At 46.0% G+C, this 18,012-nt stretch overlaps 1 protein-coding gene across 1 annotated transcript; it reads right to left on the bottom strand.

The window, feature by feature from the left end:
- Window positions 1-1,253: 1,253 nt before the first annotated feature.
- LOC115643757 (olfactory receptor 6M1-like) lies at window positions 1,254-3,225 on the bottom strand. Its single transcript, XM_030547743.1, has 2 exons — window positions 3,196-3,225; window positions 1,254-2,272 (listed from the first exon to the last, which is right to left on the bottom strand). Exons 1-2 carry the CDS (start codon window positions 3,223-3,225, stop codon window positions 1,337-1,339), a joined length of 966 nt encoding a protein of 321 aa, XP_030403603.1. The 3' UTR covers window positions 1,254-1,336.
- Between the last annotated feature and the right edge of the window lie 14,787 nt (window positions 3,226-18,012).

Here is an 18,012-nt window from a genome sequence, read left to right as displayed (position 1 = left end):
GGCGGAAATCCGGCATCTATCTGCAAGACTACTGCTTAAACTGCATCAAGTTAGACTGAAGGCATAATCTTAAAACCTAAACCAAAGAAGTGTGAACATGCAAATCAGAATTCCGTTACCATAATGCCTAGAGTGCCAAGACTGTTGCATTTCCTCCAGATAACATCCCTTTGTGGAAATATTGATGTAGACTCACCTTGATATCAGAATGAATGAACTAGAACACTCAGAGGCTGATCTGAAACCAAAGGCTTGAAAAAAAGATGTCCAGGGGAGAACTCTATTGTGGGAAATGATGGGAGATTGTTAGGATGGACAGGGGAGGAAGGAGTAACATGATCGAATGGCTGGAAGTTGAAGCTAGACAAACTCAGACAGGAAATAAGATATACATTCTTAAGATAAATAAGATATACATCCAATAATTAACTATTGGAACAATTTACTGAGTGGTGGAGAATCATGGTGGATTCTCCATCACTAACCATTTTTAATCAAGATTGAATGTTTTTCTAAAAGATCTGGTTTAGGAATTATTGTGGGGAAGTGCTATGACCTGTGTTATACAGGAGGTCAGAGAAGATTATTACAATGGTCCTTTTAGAATCTATGAATCTATGATGAAGAGCTCATTCTGACTATTAATACTGAAACATGGAGTATTTGGGATTTGCAGTGGAGCCTAGAAGAGTTGGGCCAGATTTCTGATAGTATTTAAGCACCTATACATGCAGATGGACACTTAGTGGATTATGAAAAGTGTTTAGTTGCCTAACTTCAATTGAAATCATTGAGAGTTAGGCACCAAGGGCCATATTTTCAAAGGTATTTAGGCACGGGGATTTTCAAAAGCATCTACATTCCTATTAAAATCAATGGCCCCTGACCATCAAATCTCATTGAAATTTAATAGAAGGTGGGTGTCTTACTCCCTTAGACCCCTTTGAAATTCCCAGGAACTCTTTTTATTTATGCTACATGAGTGCCTGTAAACAGAGATTGGGACCCCATTGTGCTAGGCACTGTATAAACAGATGGTGACAGGAGACAATTCTTGCCATGGAGAGCTTATAGTCTAAGAGTGAGGATGTCAAAAGCAATGGATTGATTGAGGAGTTGGGACTTGAGCTTTTAAATTACTTAGATGTTTGGAAAATCCTAACCTAAATGAAAAAAAGGAGTGGGAGGGGAAACAGACTCTGCTAATGTCATACAGCAGGTCCCAGGAATAGAACCAGGAATCCTGAGCCTAAGTCAAGCTTCCACCCCACTAAATAACAATGATACTCAATGGATAAAAGCAGCAATTCATTATTGAGATGAAGAAGTATGTGTATCAAGGCTCTGGTTGCAGAACAGAGCTCTTTCTAGTCAAGTATTCCTTGAGGGCCTCTTTGACCTTCTCGTTCCTTAAGGTGTAAATGAAAGGATTCAATAAAGGACTCACTATGACGTTGCACACAGCCACCACCTTCTGGAGGTCCAGGGAGTGGCCCTGGATGGGCCTAGCATACATGAATATGACACTGCCATAGTAGATAGAGGCTACCGTGATGTGGGAGGTGCAGGTGGAAAAGGCTTTTCGCCTGCCTGTTGCTGAGGGGATATGCAAGACTGTGGCAATGATGTAAAGGTAGGACACTGCAGTAACAGACAAGGATGTGAGCAGAACCACCGAGGAAAGGACATACTCGATCATGAGGAGGAAGTGTGTGTCGACGCAGGATAGCCTCACTAGTGGGGCATAGTCACAGAAGAAATGGTTTATCACATTGGGGCCACAGAAAGGAAGCTGGCACAGCAAAATAAGTGGGCAAAGGGTGGAGAGAAACCCAACCAACCAACAACCCATGACCAGGAAGACACAAACATGCCCACTCATGATGACAGGGTAGTGGAGCGGGTGGCAGATGGCCACATAGCGGTCGAAGGACATGATGGCGATGAGGATGAAATCCGCAGTGCCCAGGAAGAAGTAGAAGTAACACTGGTTGATGCAGCCCCAGAAGAAGATGGCTTTGGCCTGGGAGAGCAGGTTCTCTAGCATCTTTGGAGTGATGGAGAGGACAAAGAGTATCTCCAAGAGGGAGAGGTTGCAGAGGAAATAGTACATGGGGGTGTGGAGGTGGAGATCCACATACACAATGGTGATGATGGCCATGTTCCCCATTAGAGTCAAGGCAAAGATGGCCAGTAGCAGCATGAAAACCAGGAGCTCCATGGGCTGTGACAGAGAGAAGCCCAGAAGCACAAACTCCATCACCACATTGCTCTGATTAGTTCGTTCTTATTTCAGCTTTCGCCTGCAGAATAGAGGAAGTTGAAAAAACCCGAATGTCAAGTTTTTGACAAATTTATTTCAATAAAATAAAATAATAATGAGAATACAAACAAACTAAATAACTGTTTCTAGGGATTTTCTGACCAGTTACAGAGGTCATAAAAATTTATGACACTTTTAAAATTTGCTAAAATCTTGACATTTTCAAAAATATACATTATCTGGGCTAAAATATCTATTTTTAAATTCCCATTGAAGTTTTTCCATTCTATTAACCACAACTGGAGAAAAAAATATTAGTATTTACAAGGTTCAACTGAACATAAACCTTCATTCTAAACCTTTTTGCTATGCTCTCTCCGGATGAGATCAGAAAACCAACATTGCAATCAACCTCTCAAGGTGTCCTATGGTGGCCACATAAATGCTTCCCAGGTTAGCACAATGAAAGAAAGATCTAAAAGCCAAGTTACATTTCTATCAGTGCCAGACATGTTTCATGCAGTCTCAGTTTTGGAAGATAGATTGGTACATAGATATCCAAAAGTATCTATACACACATGAATAATCAGAAAGAAACACACATACATAGATGACTCTGCATGGGGATAGATAAATAGAAGGACTGAGGGAGGGAGGTAGAGATAGATAGAATTATGTATTTCAATCCCTTTCACTCTTCAATGCTCTTCAAAAAATCATGCATAGAAACAAATTTTGGAATGTTTTACCTTATGCCATAGGTGTAATGTGGTTGAGTCCTTGGCTTCTGACTTCTAGGGAAATATATCTCTGAGTCTGTTTATCCCAAGTTTGTCTCCCGTCTTTCTATTTCCCAAGATTCTGTATACATACGTGGGGGGGAAAGTGCCCCTTTGTTATTTATATTTTCCTCTTGATTTCTTTTGCCTTACCTTTGTTGCATCCAAAGTGTTCATCTCCATTTGCAGAATATCACAAACAGTGAGTGAAGGTGATTATATAAATTCAAACTGCCGGGTACCTAGGGAACCATATACCTGCACCATCTAAATTCATTTCAGATAGGCTAATGTCTTTGGGACAACAACACTCTGAAAACACAGCCCTTCCTTGAATCATACTCAGCACTGGCTTTGGTGGTGAGAGCATTCCATTCTGATCCCTGGAGCACAATTCCCCCTAGCACCACGCTGGGGCATTGGGGTCAGCACTGATTGTAAGGGGAAAGCATCATCTATTGAATCCCACAGCGTTCCTTGTAACAAGGCACTCCCCAGCACCATGCTGGGGTACTGGGTTCACCATGACTGTGAGGGGAAAGCAGGTACTGTGTCATGCACACTGTTCCGGAAACACAATCGCCCCTAGTGCTGCCCCAAGGCATTTGGGTAAGTAGTGGCTGAGTCACCATCACACATGCTGTTTCCTACAGTTATGGTATTCATTTTTGGTACCCCATCTAAATGTTGCCCCTATTCTCAATCAGGAAGTGATGTAAAATGTCCCAACTTAAGGCAGGTAAATCAATAGGTACATGTTACCCAGGTGCTGCTGGCACAGATTTCATAATGCACCAAAGACACAAAGTGCGCTGGGTATATTGGACAATAGATGGTCAATGAGTCAGATCCTCAAACAGGATAACTTGGCATAGCTCCATCAAAATCAATGGGCCAGATCCCCAACTAGTGAAAATCAGTTGTCCCCTCACTGAAGTAAATAGGACAGATCCTCAGCTAGTGTAACTTGACATTAAAGTCAATGGATCCAATCCACAGCTGCTGTTAATCAGCAGAGCTCAATGGAAATCATTGGGCCTTGATTGAGCTGCACCAGCTGAAGATCTGGCACCAGCTGTAGATCTGGACCATTGCTCACCTATCAGAATCTTACTGTATTTCTACAGCTCCTGCCAGTTCTAGACTCTGTCTTTGAATTGGTCTTGGAAGGCGTTTGGTATATGGGACTTGAAACAGGAGATCTGGATTTATGGAATAGTCTTCTTTAGCTGGACAAGAATAGAGGTCACCAAAAAAAAATAGGGGCAACGATTTTCCAAACTGACTCGAGATTCTGTATAACTGAATTTCTGACAGCCTATCTTGAGATGCCTTAAAAGGAGACTGCTTTTAAGAAAGTGCTAGAAGTCTGTCCTTAAAAATAAGGTGTCTCAAGTTGGGCTCTGTAGTATCCAAAGTTATTAGCCATTTTAGAAAATCTTGGCTTAAAAGCCCACTCATCTCAGTGTTGGCACACTGGAAAAGAAAAGAAAAGAAAAGAAATTTCAGCAGCTTCTAAGCTTCTGTCAAAGAAGCAAGTTACCAGAGATTAATTCCCAGCTTCACAACCAGTGCCAAACTAAATGAACTTTCCTTAACTTTATTCCCAGAAGTTTTAATTACCAAGAAACAAAGGTTTTAATAACAAAGAGACAAGCTGTGTTCCTTTGAGGCACCTACACAAAGAAAACATTGTGAATTGGGGAAGTCTTGGAACTATTTAGTTGCTGAAAGTTTTGGTGAAGACAGTCCACTAACTTTTCCTGAAGTGCCTTATGTCACCAGCTTCTGAAGCAAACAGCACAAGAGAAGAGCACTGTTTAGCCAGGTTCAGTCTCAACTTTGCAACTGGACCTTGCAGAAAATTAGTTCTAATGCTCATCTTTCATGACCCACATTTTCACCTTAAAGGGACATAATTTGAAGAGGGTGGGTGCTCCACCCTTTTTTAACATCCAGCCCCTTCAAAATGTCTCAAGTTGGGCACAATAAATAAATAAATCCATAAACCAAAGCACCAAAAACCACTAGTTACTTTTGAAAATGAGGGCCTCACACATCCAGCTAGATAGGGCTGGCACAGAGATGTTGATTCTGCTCCTACTCAAGTCAATGGGAAAACTCCTGTTGACTTGAATGGTGCAGGATCATACTATAGTTGTTAACAATCTCAATGGTTAAATAATCCAGTTTGTTTGGAAGTTATTCTTGGTATATACTTGGAGGTTAGGAGGAATTTTACCCTGGAGGTAGTTTATCCCATAACTGACTGCACTGCACAGTTATTTGTGTTGTCAGATGCCACCAGTGTGGTGCTCTGCTCTATCCAATGTTGATAACAGTTGGCTGTGTGCTTGTGTTCCCTCTGTTTGCTGCCCTGGCTCTGCACAGGTAGCTGACACAGCAGACCCCAAGAGAACCCACAATGACCACAGACTCCAATAAGATACGAAGGCACTCGGCCAGGTTTATTGGCAAATGAAACACAGTATCTAGCTCCCAAGATCAGATGTCTACAGTTCTGCTAGTACATATGTGCTCCCTGATAATGGACACAGCTCAGTCAGTGGCAGGACACTCCACTGCCCCCTAGGCACAAAGACACCACTCCAGGGATTCATTCTTATACACAGGTACAAACAAGTTACACATCACTCCTGATGTATTGAGGTGCAACCCCTCTACATTGCAAGGTGCCACCTCTCACCTTACACATGTTGGTTTGGGTCCTCTGATGCTGTTGCTAGAGTAGATATGGGGACAGAGTAGGCAAAGAGGTTTGCTATAGGGATTGGTTCCTTGGTTGGTGTTTCTGTGGTGTGGTGTGTAGTTGCTGGTGAGTATTTGCTTCAGGTTGGGGGGTTGTCTGTAAGCGAGGAATGGCCTGTCTCCCAAGCTCTGTGAGAGTGAGGGATCATTTTCCAGGCTAGGCTGTAGACAGGGCCGGTTTCAGGCACCAGTGCAGCAAGCAGGTGCTTAGGGTGACCAATGGAGAATGGTGACATGTCTGGCTCTTTGGTGGCAATTCAGTGGCAGGTCCCTCAGTCCCTCTCCGAGGGAAGGACCTGCCGCTGAATTGCCACCGAAGAACGAAGTGGCGGTGGTAGAGCTGCCGCTGAAGTGCCGCCAATCACAGATTTTGTTTGTTTGTTTGTTTGTTTTTTCGCCACTTGGGGCGGCAAAAACACTGAAGCCAGCCCTAGTTGTAGATCATTGATAATGCACTAGAGAGGTTTTAACTGGGGGCTGTACATGATGGCCAGTGGTGTTCTGTTATTTTCCTTGTTGGGCCTGCCCTGTAGTAGGTGATTACTGGGTACCTGTCTAGCTCTGTCAATCTGTTTCCTCACTTCTCCAGGTGGGTATTGTAGTTTTAAGAATGCTTAATAAAGATCTTGTAGGTGTTTGTCTCTATCTGAGGGATTGCAGCTAATTCGGTTGTATCTTAGGGCTTGGCTGTAGACAATGGATTGTGTGATGTGTCCTGGCTGAAAGCTGGAGGCCTGTAGGTAAGTATAGCGATCAGTAGGTTTCTTATATAGGGTAATGTTTATGTGACCATCACTTATTTACACTGTAGTGTCCAGGAGGTGGGTCTCTTGTGTGGACTAGTCCAGGCTGAGGTTGATGGTGGGGTGGAAATTGTTGAAATCCAGGTGGAATTCTTCAAAGGCCTCCTTGCTGTGGGTCCATACGATGAAGATGTCATCAATGTAGCTCAAGTAGAGGAGGGGTGCTAGGGGCAAGAGCTGAGAAAGTGTTGATCTAAGTCAGCCATAAAAATGTTGTCATACTGTAGGGCCATGTGGGTAGCTATATCAATGCTGCTGACTTGAAGGTATAAGTTGTCCCCAAATCTGAAATGGTTGCAGGTGAGGACAAAGTAACAAAGCTCAGCCACCAGCGTGCTGTGGCTTCATCAGGGATACTGTTCCTAACAGTTTGTAGTCCATCCTCATGTGGAATATTGATGTAAAGCACTTCTATATTCATGGTGGCCAGGATGGTGTTTTCAGGAAGGTCAGCAGTGCATTGTAGTTTCCTCAGGAAGTCGGTGGTGTCCAAAGATAGCTGGGAGTGCTGGGAGTGTAGGGTCTGAGGAGAGAGTTCAAATAGCTAGATAATCCTGGTGGCAGTCCCAAAGGGGATTTCTGTGATTCAGCTCATCACAGTATATTTGTACTAACTCTCTGTGACTGCTTTGATATACTGAGCCTCTCAGTGACCCCAGAGAACCAAGTTTGAGTAACGGGACAATCCCTGAATCTGACATGATTGGCTCCTGGCAATCCCAAACTCTGGAGGAGGTACTTTAACAGGGTCAGTGAAAAAATGGCCTGCATCCTGCTGCCCCCATATGTGCTTGTATGCTCCATCATGCTTCAGGTCCTCAGAGTGGCCTGGTCACTGTCCAGAGCATACAACTGCTAGAACTGGACTACAGAGTCCACCCAAATTCTTTGGTCCAAGAAGGGTAACACCATGCATATATCTATGATGGTGGCAGCTTTGCTCCCTTGCAAATATAGGGGGTGTTTGTCATCAGAGGAATATGCTGGGGACCACCATATCATGCAGCAGCATAGGCTGGAATGGGTTTAGGTGAGTTAGGAACCCCATGTGCACTGAAATCTAGTAGGAGTTAGGTGCCTAATTTATTTAGGCCCCTTTGAAAATGTCATTACATTGGTGTCATATGTTTGGTGAGAGTTGGGGGTCTAACTCACTTAAGCCTATCTGAAAATGTCCCCTTCCTCATTCCTCACTCTCTTTCCCATTGGGTCACATGGGATTATGATAGCTGGATATATGGAACATCTCAGGTAGAGCTGGTTAGAAAACAGGGACTTTTTGATTAAAGTAGTTTAGCAACCAAAACCCAAATATTTACAGCCCCAAACAGGCATAATTTAATCATGGAAGGCATTCCAGGAAGCTGCAACCAGGCAGGACCTGGCCTGTTCCTACAACAGTGCCTGCTTTTGTTCCCTGCTTCGGACTCTGGTTGTGTTCTGCAGCTCTGATTCCTGGCTTGACTCCTGATCTGGCTCTGACCTTTGGCTTGGATCTTGATCTCTGACTAGGCTCTTGATGCTGACTCTGAATTTAAGACTGACTCCTGGTTTCTGACTCTGGCTCTGACCCCTGCTCCACCCACTAGGCCCTTCTCCTGTTCTGACCACAAGACTTAAGTCCTGGGACAGACTGCTCAAAGCCTGGTCATGACTGCTATGGCTGGAGAGCATCATAGACTCACATGTAAAACCCAGACCACCTTGCTGCAAAAGTGCCATCTCTGGTCACTTGAGCTCACAGAGTTCAGCCCTTTGCTGTTCACCATGTAAGGGTGGGATTGTCACAAGTACCAGAGCATGAACTGGACGCTTGCTCCTAGATGACTTAGAGTTCACCTACACTACAATAAAAACTCATGCATGGCCATGGCTGTCCTGGGAAAGCTGACTTGGGCTCATGGGGCTATATAACTGCAGTGCAGATGCTGCCACTAGGGCTGGAGCCTGGACTTTGAAACCTGGTAAGTGGGGAGAGTCTCAGAATCTGGGCTCCACACCATGCAGGAACGTCTATGCTGCTCTTTGTTACCCTGCAGCCCAAGCCCCATGAGCCTAAGTCAATTGAGACTCAGGGCTGCAGATTTTTTATTGCAGTGTAGACGTACCCTTAGGTGCTTTTGAATATCTCACCCAAAGGGTCCATGGCACATTGCTGTGCAGTGCCAACTCTCAGAGGATAAATCTATCTCCTTCGCTGGCTGTGCCACACAGACGTGTTTCCTCCTCTTCTTCGATACAGTCAAGTGATTGCTTCCATGTCCTACAATCATTACCTGGCAATATGCCACCCACTGCACTATACGTCCAGAATGACCAAAGGGGCATGCATATGGCTGACACTGATATCCTGGCTGCGTGGCATCCTCATCCCACTGGAAAACATGGCTTGGATATTCATCTTGCCATTCTGTGGGTCTAATGAGATTGACCATTTCTTCTGGGTCTTCCCTCTGGTGCTAAAGCTGGCCTGCTTCAACACGTCCCCAGACGCGGTCGCAACCCTAGCTAGCAGCACGCGCATCACTTTCCTGCCCTTGCTCTTCACAGTGGGGTCTTACACATGTATCATAGGCACCATCCTGAAGATGCCATTAGTGGAGGGCAGGTCTAAGCCTTCTCCACCGGTTCCTCTCACCTCATCATGATGGCACTATTCTAGTGCTTTGCTAGATTTATGTACTTACAACTCATATCCAGTAGCTCCTTGGACAGGGACAGTTTCCTTTTCCTGTTCTACACAGTGGTAATGACCATGCTAAACCCAATCATCTCCAGCTTGAGGAGCAAGGAGGTAAAAGGGGCTCTGTGAAGAACCTTACAGAGAAAATTGTTCTCTTAAGAATCACTTGGTTGGAGAGAGTGGGAAAGGAGGAGGAAGAACTAGGTCTCCTGTGTTTGAGGCCCATTCTCAATCGAGCTGATCAAAACATATTCCAGAAAAAACATTTTCCATTTAAAAAAAATTGCTTTTCACTAAACCAAAATGTTTTGCAGAAGCATATCAGTTTCAATGACAATTTCACTGGGAAGTTTGGGAAGGTTTTTCAGGTCCAGGATGGAATTTCTGGTAAGAAAGAGGCAGCGCTATCCCAGAATAGCCAGTAGCCTGGTGGTTAGAGCTATCACCTGGGATGTGGGAGACCTCCTTTGAAGTTCTTCCTCTCACTCTGGAAGAGCAGGAACTTGAACGATGACCCCCTGCAAATAGTCTGGAGATTAGTCTTGGTCAAATGCTTGGCCTCAACATCTTTCTGTGCAAATGAGTTCCACCTTTCCTGGTGTTGTTGTAGTTTGGTTTTTGAAACTTTTGGGTATTTGAAAATTTGGAATTCTCTTGTGCCCCTCTTTGTGACCTGGAGCACAGACACACACATTTATTCTTTTCCTTTCTCCACTCTAAAACTTGTCAAAATGTTTCTCACTTTCCCAAAGTTCAGAGGGAGCTCCCCAGAGTAAGCTATCTCCATCTCTAATTCAACTTGCGGTGCCTCAAAGGGCCATGTGCACAGGGCTGGCTTCACCCATCTGCCAAAATTCAGCTGTTCTGGGACTGGAGGGGAAGGAGAATCCTGTGGCTCACTTAATCATTTCCCTGCCATTGTGGGGGCCTCGGGCATTGGTGCACCTGGTGCATCCTGTCTCCTGTCTGTGGCACATCATAGTCTAGTCTCCTGTGGGCTATGATACTTTGGTTTCATTTTGGTTATTGGGGTTATTGTGAAGGTGCTGGGTGGTGCTGGTGGCCTGTGCTACACGAGAGGTCAGACTAGATAATCTAGTGGTCCCTTGTGGCTTTAAATACTATGGCTCTATGGCTGAATCCAAATGAAAATATAGGGAGACGGGGAAAGGGGGAAGAAGTAGACAGACCTGGGATTTGGCCAGACTTGAAACTTTGACTCCAGGGAACATTGACAGTGGTATTTACAAGAAAACCTGAGGGCTCTAGGTGTCCAACAACCATCCTATTTCAGTGGGATTTAGGTGTCCAACTCACTTATGCTCCTTTCAAAATCCAAGCCATAGAAACTACAAGCTGAAGGATGTTGGTGTTGTTATTTTCAGCCAAAAGATGGTGCATCCTGCAGTTCATCATCTGCATGCCAAATCCTAGGACATTAGTATCAACAGTAGCACAGATGGGAAAGCATCCCCCATGGAGCCACCACACCAGTTCCTGCATTACAGCCTGCCCTAGCACTGCACTGGGGCACTGGGATTAGCACTGACTGTCAGGGGGGTGAGCCCCTTCTGGATCCCCCACCCTAGTTCTTGCAGCATGGCTGGGTATCGTCGTCAGCACCCACTGGAAGAGCAGCACACCACCTGTTTTATCACCCACACCACCTTCTATGGCACAGTGCCCTCTAGTGTCACACTGGGGTCAGCAGCAGGGTAGTACTCTCTCTACTGAGCTTCCCACTCTGTTCCTTCCTATTGCACAGCTCAGCTATGGTTCATCTTTTCTTCTTCTCTCTAACCCTCTTTGGTCAGCTAAGCTACAGGGCTTGCGGGCTCTGGCCTCCGTCTCCTCCAGAGGGAAAGTGTGTGGGGTGATGCCAATAAGGATTTCATCCCGCCCCCACCCTTCTGCCATGGGAAATTCTTTGCTGATGAATGTTCTTCTGTAAGTTTAAGCTTAGTTTTTACATAAATCTCTGTTTTGGAAGTAGTGGTTATGTTTACTTTCATGTTGCCACCATTAGCTGAACTGTTGTGATGCCACCTATTGACTAGTCACAGTAATTGTGGTGAGTACTTCTATTCTACTGCATTGTCATTGTATCTTGCAATATCACTTGTAAGTAAAGCTGTTCCTCATGTCAACTTGGGTTTTAATGCTTTCTGTAGAGCACTAAGTATCATTTGCCCTTATCTGCTAGGCCTAATAATGATTTAGGCTGGAGTTGTACCTGGAAGCTGCCAAGGTATCGTAACAGGTATACAATGCAAATCCAGGAGGAGGCATCACCAACAATCGTTCTTCCTGTGAGTAGAGAGATGCTGCAGATGGGTGGATAGAAGCTTCCTACCTATTCAATACTACCTTTGGGATCACCCCCAGGATCTCCATTATCTGCAGGAACACCAGGTGCCCAGGGAGAGTGGATTATATAAACAGCTGACAGATATTTTTATTTGGGGCAATCAAAAATTTTTGCAAAAAATGAATAAAAAAATCCATTTTCTGCTGATGTATTGTCTGTTTCTGACAAACAATTGGAATTTTAGGAGGAAAGCAGATGAAACCCAATCTCTGTCAGAAAAAAAATGTAGAATATTTTTGACCTGCTGTAAGTGTGAGTTTAATGTCCCAGGCTCTGCTTCCAAGGCCAATGGAAGGGAGAGGAGCTAATGGGATTTCTGAGTCTTTGAACACAGCAGCTCTGCACCGTGTGTGTAAACAATGAGACTGAGTCAGTAGAACCTGTAAAGAAACAGAGGCAAGCAGACGGACTCTTCTTAGGACAGAGCTAATGTTCCTGATTTGGATTTAAGCCAATATGCGCTGCCCTCATGCAGTTTTTTCTGGGGATAAAAGGAATGGGCTTTGCCCAGGAAATCTGCAGGGAAGTGCACAATGCTTTTGGGAAAGGGGTGGCCTGAAGAGAGCATCTCTGACTCAAGGCTGAAGTATCCCCACCATCACACCTCTGTACTCAGTGGCCTTAGGGGCTGGACTGCATATTCAGTTTATCAGTCTGTGTAGTAATTTACCGCTATGGTGTCGAGGGTAATTGCATCTCCATTTTTGGCACCCCTATCGGTGCAATCCTCCATGTTACCAAAATGTGCCCATGTTCCAGACAACCCATAAAGGGCCAGAGCCAGAAGAACTGAGTGCTTGGATTGCCTTCACTGCATGCCTTCAAGTCCGTGGTACACCCAGCACTCGGAGACTCCAGGGAATGCTGTAGCATCCCCAGCCACACCCTGCAGTCAGGTGGGTTATAATACTTTCACATGTGAAAGTAGAATGAATTATATAGTAAGAATAGAAAGGATTAAAGAAATGTTGTCTATACCTTTAAGCAAAGTTGTTGGAATGTTGCAACCAGGTGTCAGGAATACAGACATTAACATAGAACAATTGCACCGTTTAAGGGCAATTGGTGAAGCATTAGCCTTAGATCGATAACAGTTAGTAAGGAAATAGGATATGCATGCTGTGCCCCAGGTGAATTTTCTTGTTTTGCTTTCTTTGTCCCTTTGTTTAATTCCCGCTCTTTTATCTGTATAAATAAGACTGTTTGGGCCTTCCATGGCCACTCACATATTCTGAATGTTATTGGCGGAGTGCTGCGCTAATAAACAGAGTGATCTGACAAATTGTGAGTCCTGATTCTAACTTTGACAATTTGGAGGTTCCACCGAGATGGCAACCGTCTTCACTGGGGCTGTGTGATTCCTGACCATTTGTGTAGGACGACCGTGGCAACCGGCACCTGGGCACTTGGCCCAAGCGGTCCTCCACTAGAACGGAAAGGCGCACGACCACAGTGAAGTCTACGCCATTGAACCTGTTGGTTCCCACTCTGTTCTGGTAGGGATCCCGGGATCTGACATCAGGATTCTGGTCAGGTAATTATTTCTGTGTTTTGTCCAGACTGAGGACTGTCCTGTCTCTGTGTCTATCCGTCCTCCCCGTGGAGTGTTTGAGTCTGGGTGCCATCTCTTTCTGGGGATCGGCCGACCAAGGGGTTCCTGTCCCTGCAGTCTGAGTGAGTGAAATCTGCACAATCGCAGCCGCACCACACCTTGGGTAAAATCCTTAGTGTGAAAGCAAGGACGATTGAGGCAGTAGCCTGTGGCCTCCTTTTCTGTGTTGCACTGGGCATCACTCTGACGAACCCTAATTTCCTTCTTGTGTGATTGGTGTGTGAAGTCCTCCTGTATGGGTAACCAGACGTCTAAGCCGGGACAGTTCCCTAAAGGAACTCCGGCTCATTTTATGTAGTTTAGGAAAGGTCTGGACTCCTGTAAGTTTCTGGAAAAATGGTCTAGGCTAACTCAGGGAGATCTCAAAACTCAGCGGCCACTGTTAGGATCCTGGGATAAGGATCAAGTAGACGTCTTAAAAGAGAAACTCGGCCAATCTAAAACTAAATTGGCAAAAGGAGAGGTCGATTGTTTCATGCAATGGTGGGAAGAGGCAAATCGTAGATGGACAGAATGAAAACTCGCCTCTCTCAAAGATTCAAATGATAAGTTAAAATCTTTATTGGAAACCTCCTATCCCACCACTAGACCGAGCGCTCCCCTTTACCTTGTTCTCCAAGCAGACCCCCCTTCATACTCCTGTCTCCAGGTGGGAAAAGACAAAGAAACCACTTACTAGATTCCTGGGACGAGGATGAAGAAGACGCATTAATTAGTCTGGCAGCCTTGCGTCGAATCAATAGACGGCCACCCACGCCCCCAGCTCAGGAACAACTGTTACCAGATCCCCCAGATAGGAACAATTCCCAGAGATCTCCAGTTCGGACCCGTCTGGATCATCTGGTACTGCCGAGGCCCATTCTTCTGGACTAACTCTGCTTCATAAAAGCTCATGCTTGGGCCTTAAAAATATCCAGGCTCCCCTCTGAATCCTGCATACTGGGGGCCAGGACGGGGGTCCCACTTGGAGCTATAAACCCTGGACTCGAACTGAGCTCCTTTCAATTATAAAAGGCTTTCCAAAGCCCTGAGAAAATCCTACCAAATTTGCAGAGGAATTTTTGTTAGTGTGTGATACCTATGAACCCTCTGAGGCAGACATCCTGCAGCTGTGCAAGCTACTTGCAACAGCCCCTAGTGAGCATGATAAATGGCTCACAGCAGCAGATTGGCTGGCTGCTGACCGCCACTCTACTTTGCCAGACACTGGTCCTACTGCTGAATACCGAAAAAAGTGTAAGGAATGAGCTAAAAATCTATTTGAAGCCATCCCTCGGGTATGGACTCCTAAAACCAACTGGACGGCCATAAAAAGCTGTAAGCAATGACAGGGAGAAAACCCGGGTGACTATCGCACCTGGCTAACTGACATTTTTCTGCAACATTCTGGTATACAGCAACCAGATACAAATGGACAGGGCGCCCTGGCTAGTGCATTTGTTAATTGCCTCCTGCCTGCTATTGGCAATCTGCTAAAATGAATAAGTGTTGGATGGGAGACCGAAACCATGGACAAATTGCAAACAGTGGCAGAGCACTGCCAACGTACTTTAAAAGGAAAGGAAGAGCAATCAGCTCAGCAGTTAATGGCCTTGCAAATACAGCATTATTCAGGGCAGGGCAAACAGTACCGAGGATGGGGAAAATACCAGGGATGAGGACGGGGACGTGGTCGTGGGAGGGAACAGGAAACTGGATTTTCGGGTTATGGGGATGTTTGTAATTACTGTAAACAGCCGGGACATTGGAAGAATGAGTGTCCAAGCCGGCCTGGTAACTCTGTGAACAACCAGCTAAGCCCCCTGCCAGCACAGCCAGTCAGCCCCCAGCCTTACTTTGCCCCACAACAATGACGGGACACCGGGGAACCTCAGGAAATTTTAGCCCCTTTACTACATCTCACTCCCACGGGTGAGTGTGTGTTAACTATCAATGATCTTCCTTTCCCTTTCCTTGTTGACACGGGAGCTTCGCTCTCTGCAGTTCGTACTACCGACCTGCCTAAGGTTCCCCGCTCCAGAAAAACCGTGTCCACTGTGGGCATTACAGGAGTCCCAACCACTTATCCCCTTTCAAAACCTCTACCAGTCCAGGTTGGTCCCCTTTCTGTGGATCATGCCTTCCTTCTCTCTGATTCCACTCCAGTAAACCTTTTGGGTCGCGATCTGTTATGTAAGCTTGGCTGCACCATATACTATTCCCCGGATGGGGTCTATTTACAAATTCCCCAGTCTTCCCTGAGTGATTCTGTAGCCTCCCTGCTGTCTGAAATGTCCCTTTCTACTCTCGTCCCTTGTTGCCCACTGGTCCCGTCCCTTGAGCATCTAATTTCGCAGGTCCCATCCTCTCTGTGGCCAACCCATCCCTCTGAGCTGGGCCGCTTAAATACTGATCCTGTTTGCATTACTGTTGACTCTTCCAAACCCCTGACATGCCTATCTCAGTACCCTTTAAACCCTGAGGCAGAGGCTGGCATTGCTCCAGTCATAACTGCCCAGTAGGAGCAAGGCAATATTGTTCCCTGTTCCAGTCCCTGTAACACTCCTATCCTCCCCGTTCGAAAAGCTGATGGCAAATCATGGCGATTTGTTCAGGACCTTCGAGCCATTAATCGTATTGTCATACCCGTTTTTCCTGTTGTCCCAAACCCAGCAACGATCCTGGCTTCCATTCCACCAGCTGCAACTCATTTTACTGTTGTTGATTTGTGTTCTGCTTTCTTTTCTGTTCCGGTTCACCCTGATTCCCAATACCTCTTTGCCTTTTCCTACAGGGGACAGCAATATACATGGACCACGCTCCCTCAGGGGTATACAGAAAGTCCATCTTATTTCTCCCAGGCATTAGCCCGAGACCTAGCTGACCTTGTTTTCCCATCTGGGTCCACTCTAGTCCAATATGTAGATGATCTGCTCCTCTGTTCCCCCTCGTTATCTGCCTCAGAAACTGATTCTTTAGTGCTCCTTACTGCCCTAGCAAACAAAGGTCACAAGGCTTCGCGCTCTAAACTACAGCTCTGTCAAACCTCTGTCACATACCTTGGTTTTCTCCTCTCCCAGGGTTCCCGTACGCTTTCTCCCACCCGCATCCAGGCTATCCTTAGCTTTCCCTGACCCTGCACTCCACGCCAGGTCCGAAAATTTTTAGGCATGACTGGATTTTGCAGGCAATGGATTCCCCAATACGCCTCCCTTGAAAACCTCTACAGGAACTCACTCGACTCTCTGTGCCTAATCCCATGCCATGGCCACCTGAAGCAGACTCTGCCTTTGTTTCCCTCAAACAAGGTTTGGCTTTGGCCCCCGCTTTAGGAATGCCAGACTATTCTAAGCCTTTTACCCTTTTCTGCCATGAACAATCTGGATGTGCACTTGGAGTTCTCACTCAGGTGCACGGAGGCAGGAATCGTCCAGTAGCTTTTTTCTCTGCCACTTTGGACCCTGTGGCCCAAGGCCTGCCCCCCTGCCTGCGTGCTGTGGCTGCTGCAGCACGCCTAGTCAAAATGTATGAATCCCTTGTCCTTCACTTCCCCCTTACTCTCATGGTCCCTCACTCTGTAGAAACTCTGCTGTTACAACGAAATACAAGCAACCTCTCCTCCGCTCGCCTTACCAGGTATGAACTTCTACTGCTGTCGGCCTCATATATCACTATAAAGCACTGTTCTCAGTTAAATCCTGCCACTCTCCTTCCTTTGTCTACTGACGATGATCCTCATGACTACCTTGCAACTGTCTCTGCTATCACCCTCCCGCGCTCTGACCTTTCTGATGTCCCTCTCCCTAACTCTGACCTTGTTTTGTTTACTGATGGTTCCTGTTTTCGAGACAACCAAGGTCGTCTCCTTGCAGGATACGCTGTAGTGTCACTCTCTGAAACCCTAGAAGCTGCACCTTTACCTTCTGTAAGCTCAGCACAAGTTGCTGAATTAGTTGCCCTCACCCATGCCTGCTTTTTGGTGGAGGGACGCTCCACCACCATTTACACTGACTCCCGCTATGCTTTTGGGATTGTACATGACTTTGGTACCCTCTGGCAAGCTCGGGGTTTCCTTACATCTGCCGGTACCCCTATTAAGAATGGTCCCTATATTGCTGCTCTCCTGTATGCAGTTTTACTTCCCTCTGCCCTGGCTATTGTTAAGTGCCCTGGCCACTCGATGGCAGACACTGATGTTGCTAAGGGTAATGCGTTTGCTGATGCCTCTGCTAAACATGCTGCTGCTATAGAACCTTCCCTACATGCATTTCTAGGTTCCCTCTCTGTTTCTATACCACCACCGTCCCTCACCGACCTCACCCTGCTCCAGGACCCTGCCCCAGAAACTGAAAAAGATTCCTGGGTTGCCCACGGTTGCTCTCTACATCCTGATTCCCTTTGGCATTTGCCCACTGGTACCTTTGTAGCCCTCTTTTCATTCTACCCATCGCTGGCCGCCCTGCTACACGGTGTTTCACATGTCGGAAAGGAGGGAATGGTGTCTGCTCTAACTAAGGCGAGATGATGGGCTCCCCATTTCAGCTGATTTGCAGCCTGCCACTGTGCCGCCTGCACCACTTGCCAAAGCCACAATATTGGTAAACCTGTAAAAGTGGCTCAGGGATTCTGGGGCTTGCCCCAAGCACCCTTCTTGCATTGGCAACTTGATTTTGTACAAATGCCTAAGTGTCAACGAATTGAATTTATTTTGGTTATGGTATGTTTATTTTCTGGTTGGATTGAAGCCTTTCCTTGT

Source organism: Gopherus evgoodei, unplaced genomic scaffold, assembly GCF_007399415.2.
Source record: "Gopherus evgoodei ecotype Sinaloan lineage unplaced genomic scaffold, rGopEvg1_v1.p scaffold_70_arrow_ctg1, whole genome shotgun sequence".
NCBI lineage: Eukaryota > Metazoa > Chordata > Testudines > Testudinidae > Gopherus > Gopherus evgoodei.
This window is presented reverse-complemented; position numbering and strand designations above follow the sequence as displayed.